The 15,838-nt window shown below is 38.4% G+C and overlaps 1 protein-coding gene across 6 annotated transcripts in view; it reads left to right on the top strand.

Moving 5' to 3' along the window:
* The window catches only part of ANO4 (anoctamin 4), a 191,255-nt gene that overhangs the window by 104,811 nt on the left and 70,606 nt on the right, over positions 1-15,838 (top strand). For 5 of the 6 annotated variants that reach the window (XM_069773682.1, XM_069773681.1, XM_069773679.1 and 2 more), the window contains 2 exons: positions 14,138-14,238; positions 14,495-14,596. In XM_069773682.1, coding sequence (XP_069629783.1) covers positions 14,138-14,238; positions 14,495-14,596 — 203 coding nt within the window. The remainder of the gene's footprint in view (positions 1-14,137; positions 14,239-14,494; positions 14,597-15,838) is intronic. The other variant, XM_069773683.1, reaches the window with a different exon arrangement.

Below are 15,838 nucleotides of genomic sequence, written 5' to 3'. Positions count from 1 at the left end.
TCTTTTTTTTTTTTTGTGAGGAAAACTGCATAAAGTCATCTTAATCAATCTACTAAAACCTCTTTTATTCAGGTCATTCCCTTTAAAATGGCTATTTAAATGAGACACTCATAACATTCTCATGATTCCACTAATTGTGCAAATCTGATTCACTCAATTACCAAACATCAATAAAAATAAATTTATGTAATGTTAATTTTTCATTTCTTTAAAATAGAAGCTATAAAGAAGTTATCAACTTTTAGGAGACAGCTATTCAGACATGTTTACATGCATCGCTTTTTCTGACTTGTTAGTAATGCAGGCATATAGGATAATTTTGGATATAGACTTCAATTTGATGGTCTGAAGAGGACTGAGCACCTCTGGAGTTATTCTTCTTGAGTGTACAGATTAGGTCTGAAAGCCCCTCACCAGCTAACACCAACCATGCTCCAGTTCAGGATCCTTCACATTATTTTGACTAGGGAGTGAAAAGCAAAAGGAAGATTATTTTTTGTTGTTCTTGCAATCCAGTTTGTTAAAAAGGACTGTATAAAGTTTCTGTGGAGACTGGAAGAATCACATGAAAGGTACTTCATTTGCTCATAATACTGAGCACTTGTCAACTGGCCAAAAGGGTCTGTCTATAAAGGTTTTTCTTAGGATTGTTTTCTTCACCAGGTCCATTTCTTTAGAATTCTTCTCCTTCTAGCTTATGCACACGGACTAGGTAGGTAGTGAAGTGACCATGTCTGAAGTTTGTTAGCAAATCAGAAAGCGCTCTTGCCTAGTCCAGAGGACTGGCTCTTTGCCTGCCCTTTTATAGAATCATAGGAGAATTTGGGTTGGAAAAGACCTCAGGAGGTCTCTAGTCCAACCTCCTGCTCAGAACAGGGTCAGCTATGAGATCAAGACTATGTTGCTCAAGACTTTCATGTGACTTTTTCCAGGGGCATACACCTATTCATTTTTTATGGGTTTTGGTTTTTGTTGTTGGGTTGGGGTTTTTTTTAAGTATTTCCATTCCATAAAGGAGCCCAGCTACTTTTTATATTTATCTTAAATGAAAGGCAGACATTACACTCGGTTTTCATATGGGTTAGCCTAACCTCCAGTAATTCCAGTAACTCAGAGTTCTACTGCACTGCTCTTTGTATGCTCTTCTCCACTCAGAAACTTCTCTTTCCATACCTAGACTTCTGTGCCTTTCGGTGCCTTTTAAGTTAATAATCAGATCTGTGACCTCATTTTCTGGGGAATGTGGAGAAGCTCAGGCTTCCTACCATCGTAGGAGTGCTGGTGGGAAGGCACGTCTGAAGGTCATCTTCCTGAAGCAGAACTGTCACCAACACTAGGTTAGGATGGCCATGGCTTTTTTTCTTCCATATCTGTAGTTCAGTGCAGATTACAGCCTGGCCCCTCATCTCCAGCGTTCTTGAGTTTGTACTGTAATGAGTGCTATTGCTATTGGAAACTGTGGCTTTCTGAGACAGGATTGGATTAAACAAATGGCCTAAAGCAGCAGTTGAGTGAATGGAAGCTGTGGTATGTAGAACATCCCGGGTCAGCAGTCTTGTGCAAATGTATGGATTTTATCGTTAGCTTCAAAAATTCACAGGGGAGAAGAATTCAAGTAATAAAATACAGAAAGTACTGACCAAAATCAAGAGGTCTTTTAAAGTGCAGGGACACTAGTGGGAAGCCTTGTTATTTATAGATCTCTAATTCCCTATGTGTTCTCTGTGGGCAGAAGGAATAAGGTGGGATGGGGGAAATGGATAGCAGGCAAGGCCTTGTAAAATGTTCTGAATCACTTGCTGTCGCTGTGGCGTGTCCCAGGCAGCTAGGCACTGAACTAGAGCCACCCGTGAAGGTGCAGAAGTTGGGGTGGGTCGTGAGGAAGGTAGCAGGAATCCAGGGAAAATAAGGTGGCTGTACTGCAGAGCCCCAAGAGGAGAAAGAACCATCGTACCGACTGTAGCTGTTGGCGGTGTAGATATCTGGCTGGGGAGGAACAAGCCCTTCTGGGCAGCAGTTCATCTCAATCTGAGGAAAATAGAACGAATGAATTGTACCCTGAAGGTGCCTGTTCCTCTTCATTGCAGACAGCTAAACATAGTTGCCCTGAATCCCACCTGTGAGGTCTGCTCCTTGGGATAAGCCTTCAGGCAACTTCTCAGGATCAGCGGGCTTAGGGCCGCGACAGCGCCGGTGTTCTGGTACGAGTACAGCAGCCTGCCGGTGTCCAGCAGGGGAAACCGGGTCAGATATACGGCACACACCGTACCTATAAACCACTAAAGATAAGCGGGTTTGTTTGTCCTGTACCCGAGTGATAGCTATGGACTTACCTGAGTACATCTGAGGATTGCAGGATCAACCCCAGTAGTGGTGGAGTATAAAGCAAACAGTTGACAGAATTGTGACAATTGTAAAGTTCAGTTCTAAAACCCCCAAGCAGTGGAATAAATTAATGCTTCTGCAGATTTTCCATTAGTTGAAATCTTCTGTTCTTTGCTGTTCTGTGAATTGATGAGTGCTTCCCGTGACAATTTACATTTCCATCTTGGGCTGTTTTTTGTCTATGTTGTGAAAAGAAACAGAATTCACGTGTCTTACTAATGCGTTATTCCAGAGAAAAGGTACAATGTACAAATGATGTGGGGAAGGTGAGCACATCGGAGTTTTGGGAAAGAGAGGGAGAAAGATGATGGTCAGAAAGCATTAAGAGGAAGCCGGTATCAAGATGTGGAGGCATATCCACGTTAAATCATGGCAGACAAGTAAGAAAAGACCCCTTCTCACTGTATAACTCCCCCTATAAAAATCTGAGTATAAAATCTCTTTAGAAATAAAACATAAGCCCTTAACATCTTGAAACAAATCTTTTGTATTTATGGAGGGTGACTTAATAGAAGGCAGGGAAGGAGAAAGGCAAGGAATTAACAGTCATTAATACAGATTAGACTCAGCAAACAGTTTTGGCTGAGGAAAGAGGGAAACATTTTGAAATAGTGAAAACATTTCATTTAAACAGATTCAAAATTAAAAGCCTGGTATTAAAATGCCACGCTAGTTGATAAGAAAGGCTTAGCTTTACAAAAGAGAAAACAGGAAAAAAAAAAAAAGACAACCAAATGTTTGGAACTGATTATATAATCCAGTAATACACCAAAACATGCTATTATGTGTGGACAGTATTTAAGCTTAAATCAAATTGAAATTTTTCAGATGTTTACTTACAGATTTTTAGAAATCTTGTTCAATTAGCTTCATTTTCATATTATTTATTCAGTTTGGTGTTGAAACAAAATGCATTTCTCTCTTAAATGGCATCACAGCTGATCACGGAAATGTTCACATAGGACTATGCCTAGCTAGCAAAAGTCATTATTTGCTGATTCTGTTCTTCATCTATTTCATAGACTACCTGTAAGGCATCAAGGATATTTTCCATCAGATACCGTGTAACATAAAGAAAACCTCATTTCCTAAACTCGTTACTGGATTCCCGATGCAGAAATGAGCTGACAGCAGCCTTTGCAGCCAGGTCCACTGCGCAGGCATTTTACTTCCAGTGACTGCAGGAAAGTAAAATCAGATCAATAGCTTTGGACATGGTGCCAGGTCCATAGTTTGGGTCAGATCTCATCAGGTTATACATGGAAGCAAGTGGATTACTTGCACTTACTTTTCTTATCCCGTGTTCAGAGATTATCACAGTCAGATCCTAAAAATTTGCAGTGGGAACATGAATACATTTCAGGTTTTCTTCAATATCTAGAATTTGTATTGTCTAAAAAGTGCATATGTGGCTCTAAATGCCTGACAGGTGCAAAGCATGTTTCTACACTACATTTCTTGGACATACTAAGTGTTGTATTTTAAATATTTGACAGGAACTACAGACTGCAGTGTATGAACAATGATAATTCCCTAAGTGGTGGTCTGTTGAGAAAGTGTTCTGCAATTTAGATAATTTTTTCCCATTGTCTAGTGATGTAACACTAATGGAATTTTCCCCCATTTTTAAAATATCTTTTCCAATATTCATTAGGCCCAGACTAATGTTTTGTTTTGAAGCAAATTCCTTTCAACAAAATGATTGAATTATAAGTTATACAGCCCTTGATGTATGATCCATATTGACTTTTCTTTTCAGAAATCATCTAATAGAATTACAATTTTCCTGTCAGGAAATCTTCATAATAGAAGAAAAAGTCTATAATGGAGCATCTACAAAGTGTATAGCAAACCTGGCATTATTAAGTGAAGTGAGATTTTATCTTATTTTCCTTTTCACGTTGTATTTTTACACTTGCCCATATAAGAGAATGAAACAGACTGCCGTAAACATACCAACTATATTAGTTCCAGAGGTATGGTAGTTAAGAATTTCAATTCCACTCCAAAGTTTTACACTGACTAAAAGTATCCAAGTAGCACTACAGAGCTAAAAAACACTTCGGTGACTTTTGTTCCACCTTTGGACTGTGAATTCTCTGCTGCAGCTCTTAGAGGCACAGCCCCTCTATGGAAAGTGGGCAAAATAAAAAATTCTAGAAATGTTTACAAGTATTGTTATTTCTGTCAATAAATAACAAAGACATTTGCACTTTCCTAAGCTGAAGAAATCTGCCTTTTGCTATCTGGGGACTTCTTAAAAAGAATGTGTATTTCTTCATCTCTAGAGAAAGAGAATATTGTCTGTTAAGCAAAGATCTTCATTGCAGTTGGTTTCCGTGGTGCAAGTGAATTTGGAGAGGGGGATTCTTTGCCGGTATATATGTTACTTGAGACCTTAGCTTTACAGTATCACTGGGATCTCAAATTTCAATATTATACAGCAAATAATTTTAGGATCAGTTCCATCACTTCACAACATATGCAATCAGATCAAAACTAACATGACCTTATTTGATGGTGCTACTGGTCTTTAAGCAAAAGAAGACTTGCTTGTTGCCTGTAATTCCTCTCATTTAATCTTCATGTAAGAGCTCTGAACTAGGAGAGCAAATCATCTTTGTCCTCTGTCACATTTGTCTGAACCATTAAAATATTGAGCTCCATCTGGTGCTGCTTTGCTCTTCTGTGTCATACAGGACGTGTTTTCATCCAGCACCTTATGTCGATAGGCACACTGGGAATAGCAATAATTGATCGATAGTAGAGCTCGTGTTTAGGTGTCTGCCTTGTCAGTACATTGTGCCATGTATGGATGTTGCTTTATTACAACAAATTAGAACAGTCCAAAGAAAAATCATAATTTGCCCTTGTCATACATTGACCCCGTTTCATTTAAAGCACGTCTAGCAAATGAAAGGATTCATACAGAGGTGCACAAAGGATCCAGCATTCTTCCTTCTTAGTTTAGAGATATTATTAGGTCTTTCAATTTCATCTTGTCTCCAGTTAGATTCTAATTAGTCTACCTTTGCTCAAAAAGCTTTTATTTTTCTTCTGTTTCTGATGTATATTTTTTAACCTCAGATGATCTAGTTATATTCATAAGTCTGTGAGCTTAGCTGAGTAGAGACAGATGAAAACTCATGTAGACCATCACTTACCAGGAGTTTCCTCTCTGCACTAGACCATAACACTTCTTTTCATGATCAGCCTGAAACTGTGACTTGGTGAAGCCAGCACATTCAGATGAATTTGCCTTTATCTCCTGTTGCTTTGCCTCTAATTTTTTGTGGGAAGTCTTACACAGCAAGAGTATGGTGGGGATCTGGAAAAAGGTAAATCTATGTAATTATATTAATCTGAACTGTGAGCTGAACAGTTGTAATCAAGCCTATTCTCACCATCTTATTTTGCTTTGGAAAGCACTTCTCTGCCATGTAGCAATGGTGTCGTGTTTGGAGTCTGGGTTGATAGTCACGTAAGTATTTCTTGTCTTTGTTGATTATATAAGCTGAGAAACAAGACTCTGAAGAGGGAGTTGAACAACCAAATAGCTTCATCTTGCTGGAGCATAGGCAGGTGCTCAGAACCAGGGCTGCTGTACACACTTCTGTGTCCACATGGATGTCAGCGGTGGCCTTTCTGTCCAGAGATGCTGTGGTGCCCAGAGAGGTTGTGAGGTCTCCATCCGTGACACCACACTAGTTGTCCCCACTTTGAGCAGGGGTTTGGACTAGATAACCTCTGGATGTCCTTTCCAACCTCCATTATTCTATGATGCTATGATAAGCAGCTTGTTCGGTTCCTCTAGGTTATTTGTATGCACAAGCTATAATAAGCCTGCCTGCACATTTTGGGTGCTTGATTGATTATTAAGTTCATGAAATTAACTGTTGGTCAAAAAATAAATTGCCTTTTTCTTTGCCAAAGCGATGTTTCTCCAATAAGCCTTTAAAAGCACACATGAATATTTAATAGACAATTCATTAAATATAAGTATTTTCTACTTCAAAAAATGATTAATGAGACATAAATCTGTACTGGGAAAATATTGTTTTTATATTTTACACTTGGCATAAATCACAAAGGAAGCTGCCTGATAAAATGTAGTTCAATTGTACGATGTATTTTTAATGGCCTGTGATGCCAAAAGTAAAATATTGTACATAAGAGACCTTTTTTGACCCATAGTACAGCCAAAAATGTTTGATGATCTCAGCCATCACTGTATAAAATATTAACATTTTTAATCTAAAATTGCAGCATATAACTGATGCCTCATGTAATGAGACTTAATGTCAAATAAAGTGTTCATAAGTAAAAATGCATTATTTTGCTCAGAGGTTTCAGCTATCTGCATTTTTAAATCTTCAAGTAATTAATTTCACATGTTTATACTATCCTCCAGTCTAGAGGAATTAAAAGGTCCTGTCTGTTTCTCAGATGAAATCCCTATGATTAGCTATTTTAATTGTCACAGAAATCTTACCCAGATGGGTCAAAACTGTATTCATTCAGTATTTATTAATGGGATTATCAAGAAATGTTTTAGCGATGCCTCACATTCAGATAAACCTCTTCCATTAAGAAGGTCATGCTGCAGGTATTTCTAATCTTTTTCTCTGGAAAGTGGAGTCCAAGTCAGAGGATATTTTTTCCATGGTAGATTTAGTTCATCTAAGTTATCTTACTGTGAGATCCATCCTGTCCACCACAAGTGAATTCAGGTGACATTAGTTAGAATTAAAAACATCATCCTTTCTCATGTTGTTTTGTCTCTCAAAGGAATTTGTATCTCTCTATTGCAGACTGTAAGCTCATCGTTGCACAGTAAACTTGAGCAATGAGATAGTACTTGCATTTTATTTCTACTCAAGCAACCTACCCTGTTCTTTAAGTTGCCCTCCCACTCACACATTTTTGTCTACATGAAAGGACATTTGCAAACATTTCCCCTTGTTACTAACTCTGTTCTGTTCCAGCATTGAGATGCTGTCAGCTGCTGCCAGAAATTAAGCACTGTAACCCTGACACCTGGTCTGAGTGGGATTAGATGACACATTGCCCGAACGCTGGCAATAGCCAGCCACCTGCCTGCATTACTAACTCCACTGGAGCTGAACCTTTGGAATTATTTTGCAAAGTAAAACTAAAGCTTTGCCCCGTCATCAAAGTTTGCTATGAGATTTCATATTAAAATAATTTTAGATTGTAATCACATGACTCTGTCTCCTTATAAAATATAGAATAATTTGATATATATATGTCAGTGTCCTGTTATGTCAAAATTGTTTTATTAACAGCTTCCTATTTATTAGTTAGGGCTTTCTTTTTTTACTCTTATTTTCATCCTTATTGCTTTTGCCCTACAGTTTCTTGTAAGTCAAAAGCTTCTTAAAATCCGAATTGAAGTCTGAAGAGTATAGTCCCCTTTTTCACTAAACCTGTACTTTGATTGAAAGTATATATGGGAAAGATATTGGCACTAGTATTTGCTAGATTCCTCTGATCCATGAGCGTGGAAGTTAATGCTTGTGAGTATGTAATATTTTCCCTCAAACCGGACGTGTATTGACAGTATCTAAGTAATTAGTTGGTGGTAATGTATGCACTTTTGAAAAGTATTGGCAGCATATTACTGCTGCTTTTCCAGTTCTGTGGAATTACCCTTGTGAATTTACATTTACTTTGGTTTTGCAAAGGAAGAATGGTTTAATCAACTAAAATTTGCTGGGTTTTGTTTTTCCACTTCATTCACTCCACATGGCAAATCAATCTGTGCTGTTAACAGAGTAATTCTCAAAAACAGTGGAACCTGTAGCAGTTACTAATAAATACTCTGCACTCAGATGTGATATGGAGCTTGATTATAGAAAGAATTGTTACTAGAGGAAGGATGTCGATTTTCTCTCATTTTCTGGCTTTTTCTGCATTATGGTCTTAACAGAAATAAGCTGTGTTTGCCAAAAATTAAAGAACTGTTCCCGTTCTGGCTTTTTAACTTGCCTTGCAGGGTCTTGCTAAAGTAGGCAAGGCTTGATTCTGGTTGCTGGATCTCTTTCAAATTGTTATTTATTTCCTTCTACTTTTATAAGGAAGGCTTTAAAAGGCGAGGAGAGCCCCAGTCTTGAGTATTTTTTGATTAAATGATGATAGGCAAAACACCTTAATGGTAAATCCTTTCTTTTCCCTACTGATACGTATACATAAATGAGAGCATTGGGTTTTTGCAGTTGCCTGCCTAGTAGCCTCAAGGCAAATAAACAATTACACTATTCAATTGGAGACAATGTAATTTTATCCTTCAAGGTTTGTGGTGTTTTAACCCCAGCCAGCAGCCAAGTACCAGGCAGCCGCTCACTCACTCCTCTTCCCCACCCCTGGTGGGATGGGGAGGAGAATCGAAAACAAATAAAACTTGTGGGTTGAGATGAGGACAGTTTAATAATTTAAATTAAAAAATAAAATATAATAACAACAGTAATTTAAAGGAAGATAATAAAAAGAGAGTGAAATATAACCCAAGAAAGACAAGTGATGCACAATGCGATTGCTCACCACTCGCTGACCAATGCCCAGTTAGTTCCCAAGCAGCAATCCTGCCGCAGCCAACTCTCCCCAGTTTATATACTGGGCATGACACCACACGGCATGGAATAGCCCTTTGGCCACTTTGGGTCAACTGTCCTGGCTATGTCCCCTCCCAAATTCTTGTGCCCCTCCAGCCTTCTTGCTGGCTGGGCATGAGAAGCCGAAAAACCCTTGACTTAGTCTAAACACTACTCAGCAACAACTGAAAACATCAGTATGTTATCAACATTCTTCTCAGACTGAACCCAAAACACATTTTACCAGCTACTAGGAAGAAAACTAACTCTATCCCAGCTGAAACCAGGACAAGGTTATGTGCTGTGAATCTCTTTTCTCAACTTAAGTCTTAACTTTTAGACTCAAGCAATGCTTGCATTAAGGTGAGTCCTACAGTTGTTTTTCTCTTAAAATGACTTGACAGTATTACTCATAATGAACCAAAAAAAAAGTCTGTGTTGGAAGAGGACATTCAGGAGGGCATTTGACAAGAGATACTGATCTCTAGCCTTGATCCTGGAAGACAGCCTGCAAATACAGCAGAACGTGGGCTTTTCAAGAGACGTTCAATGTCAGCATAACTTTGCTTCCATTCAGACTAACAATGATAACTTCAGAATGAGCGGAGTCAGGTCAATAGTGAACATATATATTTAAATCCTGCCATCAAAAGGCGTTAGAATGCCTGCAGGAGTGTACGTGTGAGTTTAGTAGCCAGGACTTAAATTAAACGGTAGTTAACACCACTCTGTGCCTGCTTTCAGAAGAGAATAAGCGCCGGCCCTTTCCAAGCTTTCCTTGGCCGAGCTGACGGCTGTAACTCACCCAAGCAGGTGTTTTATGTTTTTAGGGTTACATAAATAGCCCCTACTTCAGGCTCGTCCACTCCTTATACAGTGATACTGGAGGAGAATATGAAGCTTTGCTTTCAAACACATTTGTGGTTGCTTTGTTTTCTTTGGGAAATACGATGTCTGTATAAACTTAATTGTAAAAGAGAAAGGTAGTCTTGCCAGAAGGGCGAGTCTGTAATAAGAGGGCCGGTGGTACTGCCTATATTCTTGGATTGGCAGCGATGGAATGGTACTGAAGTGATTTGTCAGTGAAGCCAGAAAGTTTGGGAACTAGTGAATATCTCTCATACAGAGATATAGAAACTTGTGATTATCAAATACTGATCTAACATTTTCAGGAATTATGAAATATGATTTCCAGCTGTAGAAGGGGGTTGGGGAGTAGAGAGAAGGAGGGAAAAATTACAGCTTGTGAAAAATAGTAGATCAATGGCACTGAACACTGAAACTCATTGTATACAGACTATCTGTAACCTAGGCTCTGGTGATCTGAATTCTACCATACAAACCTGTTTTGAAGATCAGGGTTCAATTAAACTAAATACACCTTGCTACTGCTTCTCAATCAGAAGAATAATTTTTTAAAAAGTTATTGTAAGAAACAAGTCATTTTATAAAGAATGCCATCTTTGCACTGAACATTTTGAATTTTTATGTATTTCCACATCTAGAAACTTGTAGTTTTCAACCAATGTTTCTCTGGAGAAGAGTACCGTTCTTCCATAGAAAATATTCTTTTCTCCCGACAGTTTCAGTAAGTGGGTTGCCCAGAGGCTGTGAAATCTCTGCCTGTGGAGATACTCAGGACTCAATGGGACAAGCTCCTGAGCAACCTGATCTAAGTTGGCCCCGCTCTAGCTAGAGAGTGAGCCCAGATGACCCCAAGAGGTCCCTTCCAACTAGATTAGCCTGTGATTCTCTGGTTCCAATAAGTCTCTTGTCACACTGGGCTTGCACTGCTCTGAAGACCAGCAAGAATATTATTACCGACCAGAAGAAAATCTGTTTTGTTAGGGATATTCCTCCTCAAGGAATCAGTCTGAAACAACTAATTAATTTGAACGTTGCTGGCCTTGCAATTATCATATGGTGATAACTCTATAGGCAGTGGTGCCACAGGTCAATTCCAAACGCTTATTCCATTTTTGTGTTTGCAAAGGGTTTTACCTCATTGTCTGTCCCCTTGATTCCTCTGCTTTTCTTTCTTCATCATCTAGACATCACTTTCTAGCAGATTGCTCATGTCAATAGTTGTCTTATTTAAATTTCCAAGGGGAGCAATGTTACATTGATTTTTGTTTGCGTGTTCCCATAATGTGAAATTGAGTTTACTTCTCCAAACTGTTTAATGAGCCAGGCCTCGAAAGTCAATTACAACAGAAGAATGCTCCTCTCCTCTCAATGAAACATTTAGAAGCTGAAGGATACTGTGTCTACATACTAATTTAGCAAAGAGAGTTTAGCAGATTCCATTCACTAAAGTATTTTTGTAACTAAGATGGTGCTCTTGATTTTTTTTTTCAGGTATTTTGATTAGTTATTTTCTCCTTAGATTAAGTGAATGTGACATTTCATTCAGTTACTCCTCCATCTGGATTTGTTCTTCTCTTTCCAATCTTGTTTTTTTCAAGCTTTCTTAGTGCTTTCCTTTATGAACACTTAACCTGAGCAAACCCAAGAGAAATGAATTTCCATTTTAATAATTTGGCATTGTTATCTCTTTCTTATGAAAATAACTGAACCTCCCAAATGTCTTTTGGTTAGATCTTCTGTTGACAAAGCTGATAAAATAACATTACAAGGTATTGAGTAGAAAACATTCTTTAAACATTTGTATTTATATTTGTGATAACTATATGGAAGTTTTTCGTGTTTCCATGTGAAAAAGTGTAACATATGAAATCAGATTTAGATGAAGATAGTGTTCACTTGTGAAACAGTATCTCCACAACTCATGTTACTGTGGCTGCCATATCTAGTGTGGCTTAAACTACAATGTGCTGGAAAATGCCCATAGGCTTCCTGTTTAATAGCCATCACTAAATTTACAGGCTGTGTTTAATAAATTCCCTCCATTTCTCAAATTTTATTGGTGTGTTAGGACCATAGTTTCCTTTTGTAGATTGGGCCTATTACACAATTCTTTTGTGTTTTGATGGGGTTGGTTTGTTTGTATTTAATCTGAGCTGTTTATGACAAAATTGCCAGTCCACTGCTGACTTAACCTCATGTTTGAAACAGTAGTTTGCAGGAAATTTTTAGAGCAGCAGAACTTAGTCTTGGTTTTGTGGTATCTGCTTGCTAAAGTCTCATGGGAAAATAAAAGATAATTTGTGAAACATACCTATAAGGAAAAACATCATTAGAGGCCTAATTTGGAATCCATAAAAGTCAATGGAAAGAGTACAACTGAACTCATTGTCTCTGAAGCAAGTCTCTTTGGGGCATTTTGTTGCTGTTGTATCATTTCATGTTGAAATATTTTTCAGAATGTCATGAGCAAAAGAACAGCAAGGTTTTTTTTCCGCAGTTATTAATACCAGAAAGTCACTCTTTCCATTATGCGCTAAATCCATTTTTTCATGCAGCCCAATAGTACTTTGGGTACAAATATTTCTCTGTGTCCATTTTTGAGGATTCTGATATTCTATTTGTTTTAAAAAAGAGTTAACTCTGTAGTGACTGGGTTGGGGGGGTGTCTTTTTTTTTTTAATGTGCTAAAGAAAATCATATATTTGTATCTTAACTGTTGGAGTTTTCATTCCTATCACAAACTAGTAATAATGTTTTAGCATCTCTAATGTTTTAATTAATGTTTAATTAATGTTTTAATAATGTTTTAATTAATGCTTAATTCATTTTTAAAAATGTTTTGTTAATGTTTTAATAATGTCTTAGCTACTCTTTAGCATGTTTTAGCTACATGCTTATAGCAGTTTCAGTAATTTCAGCATCTATCAGGATACTGGGAGGAAGAATCAAGTAGGCATCAGAAGTATAAATGTGAGCCTCCTGCCCATATAGCCACTGTAGCTCCCAGATGAACAATACTAGATTTAAGAACGCCTAGTAAGTTGTGTTAACCAAGAATTAATGTGAGAAACATTGAATATATTACAATGTCTAAAAAACTAGGAAGTCATTCCTAAAGCCAACTAACAATTTTCTTGTCTGGTTTTCTCAGTCTCCACACTTTCCTTTTCTCATACCCTTGTACCCCTTTACGTATTTCCTGGGTGTTCCTCAAACTCAGTCTGTAGTTATTCTCCCTGTTAATGTGATCCATTCAGCTGTCTAAAGCTGTATTGTATGCAATTTTATGAGAATTTCATTGATTTTCATTAGAATTTGAACAATTCATCTTCCAGTATTAACGTGTGGATGTCTGTGTTCTCGTGTCAGCTTCAGCCGACTCTGCTGTAGCTTTCTTGTAAAGCACTATTTCACCTCCTGAGTGCAAACACAGTTAAATTTCTCCCCTTCTCCTCTTTACTGCATGTTCTCCGTTCTTCGCCAAACCGCCTTCTGTTAGGTGACAGCTCTGCTGCCCGTACCCTACATGAAGCTCTTTTCCACACTACATACAACCCATAGAAAAGAAGTAGCACTGCGAAGAGATCTTGCTGGCATAGTCATGGGCCTTGACCCTTCTGGGCAACAAATCTGTACAATTTTATGCTGTGGGCAGCATCAGATTTCCTTTTTCCTGCTGGCTTTAGTTGTAACGTTCAGAATTCATGGGGCCAAGAGGGAAGCTGAAGGAAGGGAAGCTGGAGACCATGGCTCTGTAGCTGGGACTTCATTATTTGTCCATGTGGGGCAACAACGATAGGACCACACGTTCATACAAACTTTTCTTGATTGCTAGATGTGCCTCCACACACCTGCACTTCTGTGTGTGTGCAGAAAACCCGATCAACTGGCAGAATCAGGTCCTGACTTGCCATTTTGTTTTCAGCTGAAGTTCAAGACCAGACTTCCAGACCCAGAATCGCCCACCAACCCTATTTCCACCCCACACTTGGGTAGCCCACAACCGCATGTCAGCCTCCCCTCCATGTCCTCTTCTCCATGGGAAGGAAACCCACATGCAGCCCGGAAGGGAGCCACAGGATGGCTTTCAGGAAACCAGAAGGAAAACGAGTTGACAAAATACTGATAGAACTGCACGTGCTTGAGGGAGACTCAGGAAGTGCGAGGGGTGACATAAGACCAGAAAAAATAGATACTGACCACTGAGCCGTGGTTTCTTTCTTTTTTTACTTGAAAAAGTAAGGCCCGGTGGCTGTTTTGTTTTTCTTTTGCAGTCATCTCTAACAAACAGCGACATCATCTTTGTGAAGTTGCATGCCCCTTGGGAGGTCCTGGGCAAATACGCTGAACTAATGAATGTAAGAATGCCTTTCAGGTAGGTGTAGTTGTATTTTGTCTGAACCTCCAAAGTCACACTATACTGTAAAGCTAACGTAATGATAACACCAAAATGCACATGGAAAAGCTCTTCTGTAAGATACCCCACATCTTTAGAAAATATAAATGGAGTACCTTAGATACCCTATTCATTGCTGTTTCTTGTTAATGCCTGAAATTTCGGTACAATACTGGTTTGAAATTAAGGTGAGCTGTAGCAGTGCAGCTGTTTTCATGGGGTATTCTATCCTTAGGCCCTTTAACCCCTTCAATGCTGGAGCCCCCTGCATACTTGTGCGCTGCTGTTTTTTAAATGGACATTTCATTGAAATCAATGGGAGGTCAAGAAGATCCAGGTACGTAAGGCAGCACAGAAGGTGCATGTCTGTTGGACGTATCTGGTATGTTCAGCACCTGTAAATTGCTTGCATAGTGTGTAATTACGGAAATACAGATTATAAATAAGTATCCCATCTAACAGGAGAACGATTCAGACTATAAATGCTTTTTTCTGTGGAGAAAATAAAGAACTTCTATTACACGCTACTGATAACCAAATTCATTCCACATTGTCATTCAGATTATTTTTATCATTTATTTAATATTATTTGCATGTTGGGCTTTGAAATTTTCTATGTAAAATATTGATTTTTTTACTCTGCTGGTTATCAGAACTGTTAAAATAGCATAAAGACTTCCACTGGAACTGACCAAAACCCATGAACTGAGAGGTCTTGATTCTTCTTTAATTAGCAGGGTTTATAGATGTAGAACTCCATTGATTTTAATGGAATTACTCCTGAGCAAGAAAAGGATCAGATCCAGAATATGCAACTAGTGAGTTGGTGTCCTCTGTAGGATTTCTTCTGTTTTCTTCTTACTTAAGGATGAAAAATGCCTCTGGTATGAGACAAGCTGTAGCAGTACAGAACTTGCTAGGAAGAATGGGTATGAATTAAGTACAAAATTGCAGGCTTATTCTGTATGTATTTTGGTTTTCATTTTCACAGCAAATCTTCAACTGTTCTTTCTTGTGCTTTTAGTGCTAAAGAGAAAAATATAAAAGTTATCACAAGCCATTGCAAGATATTAATATTCTTTTAAAAGAGTGTTCTAGCCATAGAAACAGCAGGCTGGGCCAAAAGTGTACCTCCTTTGACTTCTGTGGCATTCCTTGAGACGAACCTGCCCCAGCAGGAGGATAAGGTCTCATGATTAAGAAATACACCAGCAACTCAGAGTTTAGACACTGAGCAGCTTGTTCTTTCCTGATCTGAAGTCCCTTTTTTGAAATCTATCTCTCAGCAGATGGCAAAGTAGATGCCATACAGATTATATAGAAAGCATCAAAACCACTAAAGGTTTCTTGACCTGCTTCAGGATCATGGCTTCATTCTTTCCACCTCCATAGAGAGAGAATTATTACAGTATTGTTAAGAGGAAATCATGGTGATTTACTGATGTCTGCTGGGTAGGCTCTTAAATTTTATTTTAAGAGCAGCAGTACTGTTTACCATTTAAAAACAAGGACCAGCATTCTACAAAATGTCCCCTAGTCTAGACTACCTCTTTCCAGGTGCCCTTATCTAACCCCTTGT

The sequence above is a fragment of the Haliaeetus albicilla genome, chromosome 28 (genome assembly GCF_947461875.1).
Source record: "Haliaeetus albicilla chromosome 28, bHalAlb1.1, whole genome shotgun sequence".
Classification (NCBI taxonomy): domain Eukaryota; kingdom Metazoa; phylum Chordata; class Aves; order Accipitriformes; family Accipitridae; genus Haliaeetus; species Haliaeetus albicilla.
The sequence above is the reverse complement of the archived record's forward strand: the minus strand, read 5'-3'. Positions and strand labels throughout refer to the sequence as shown.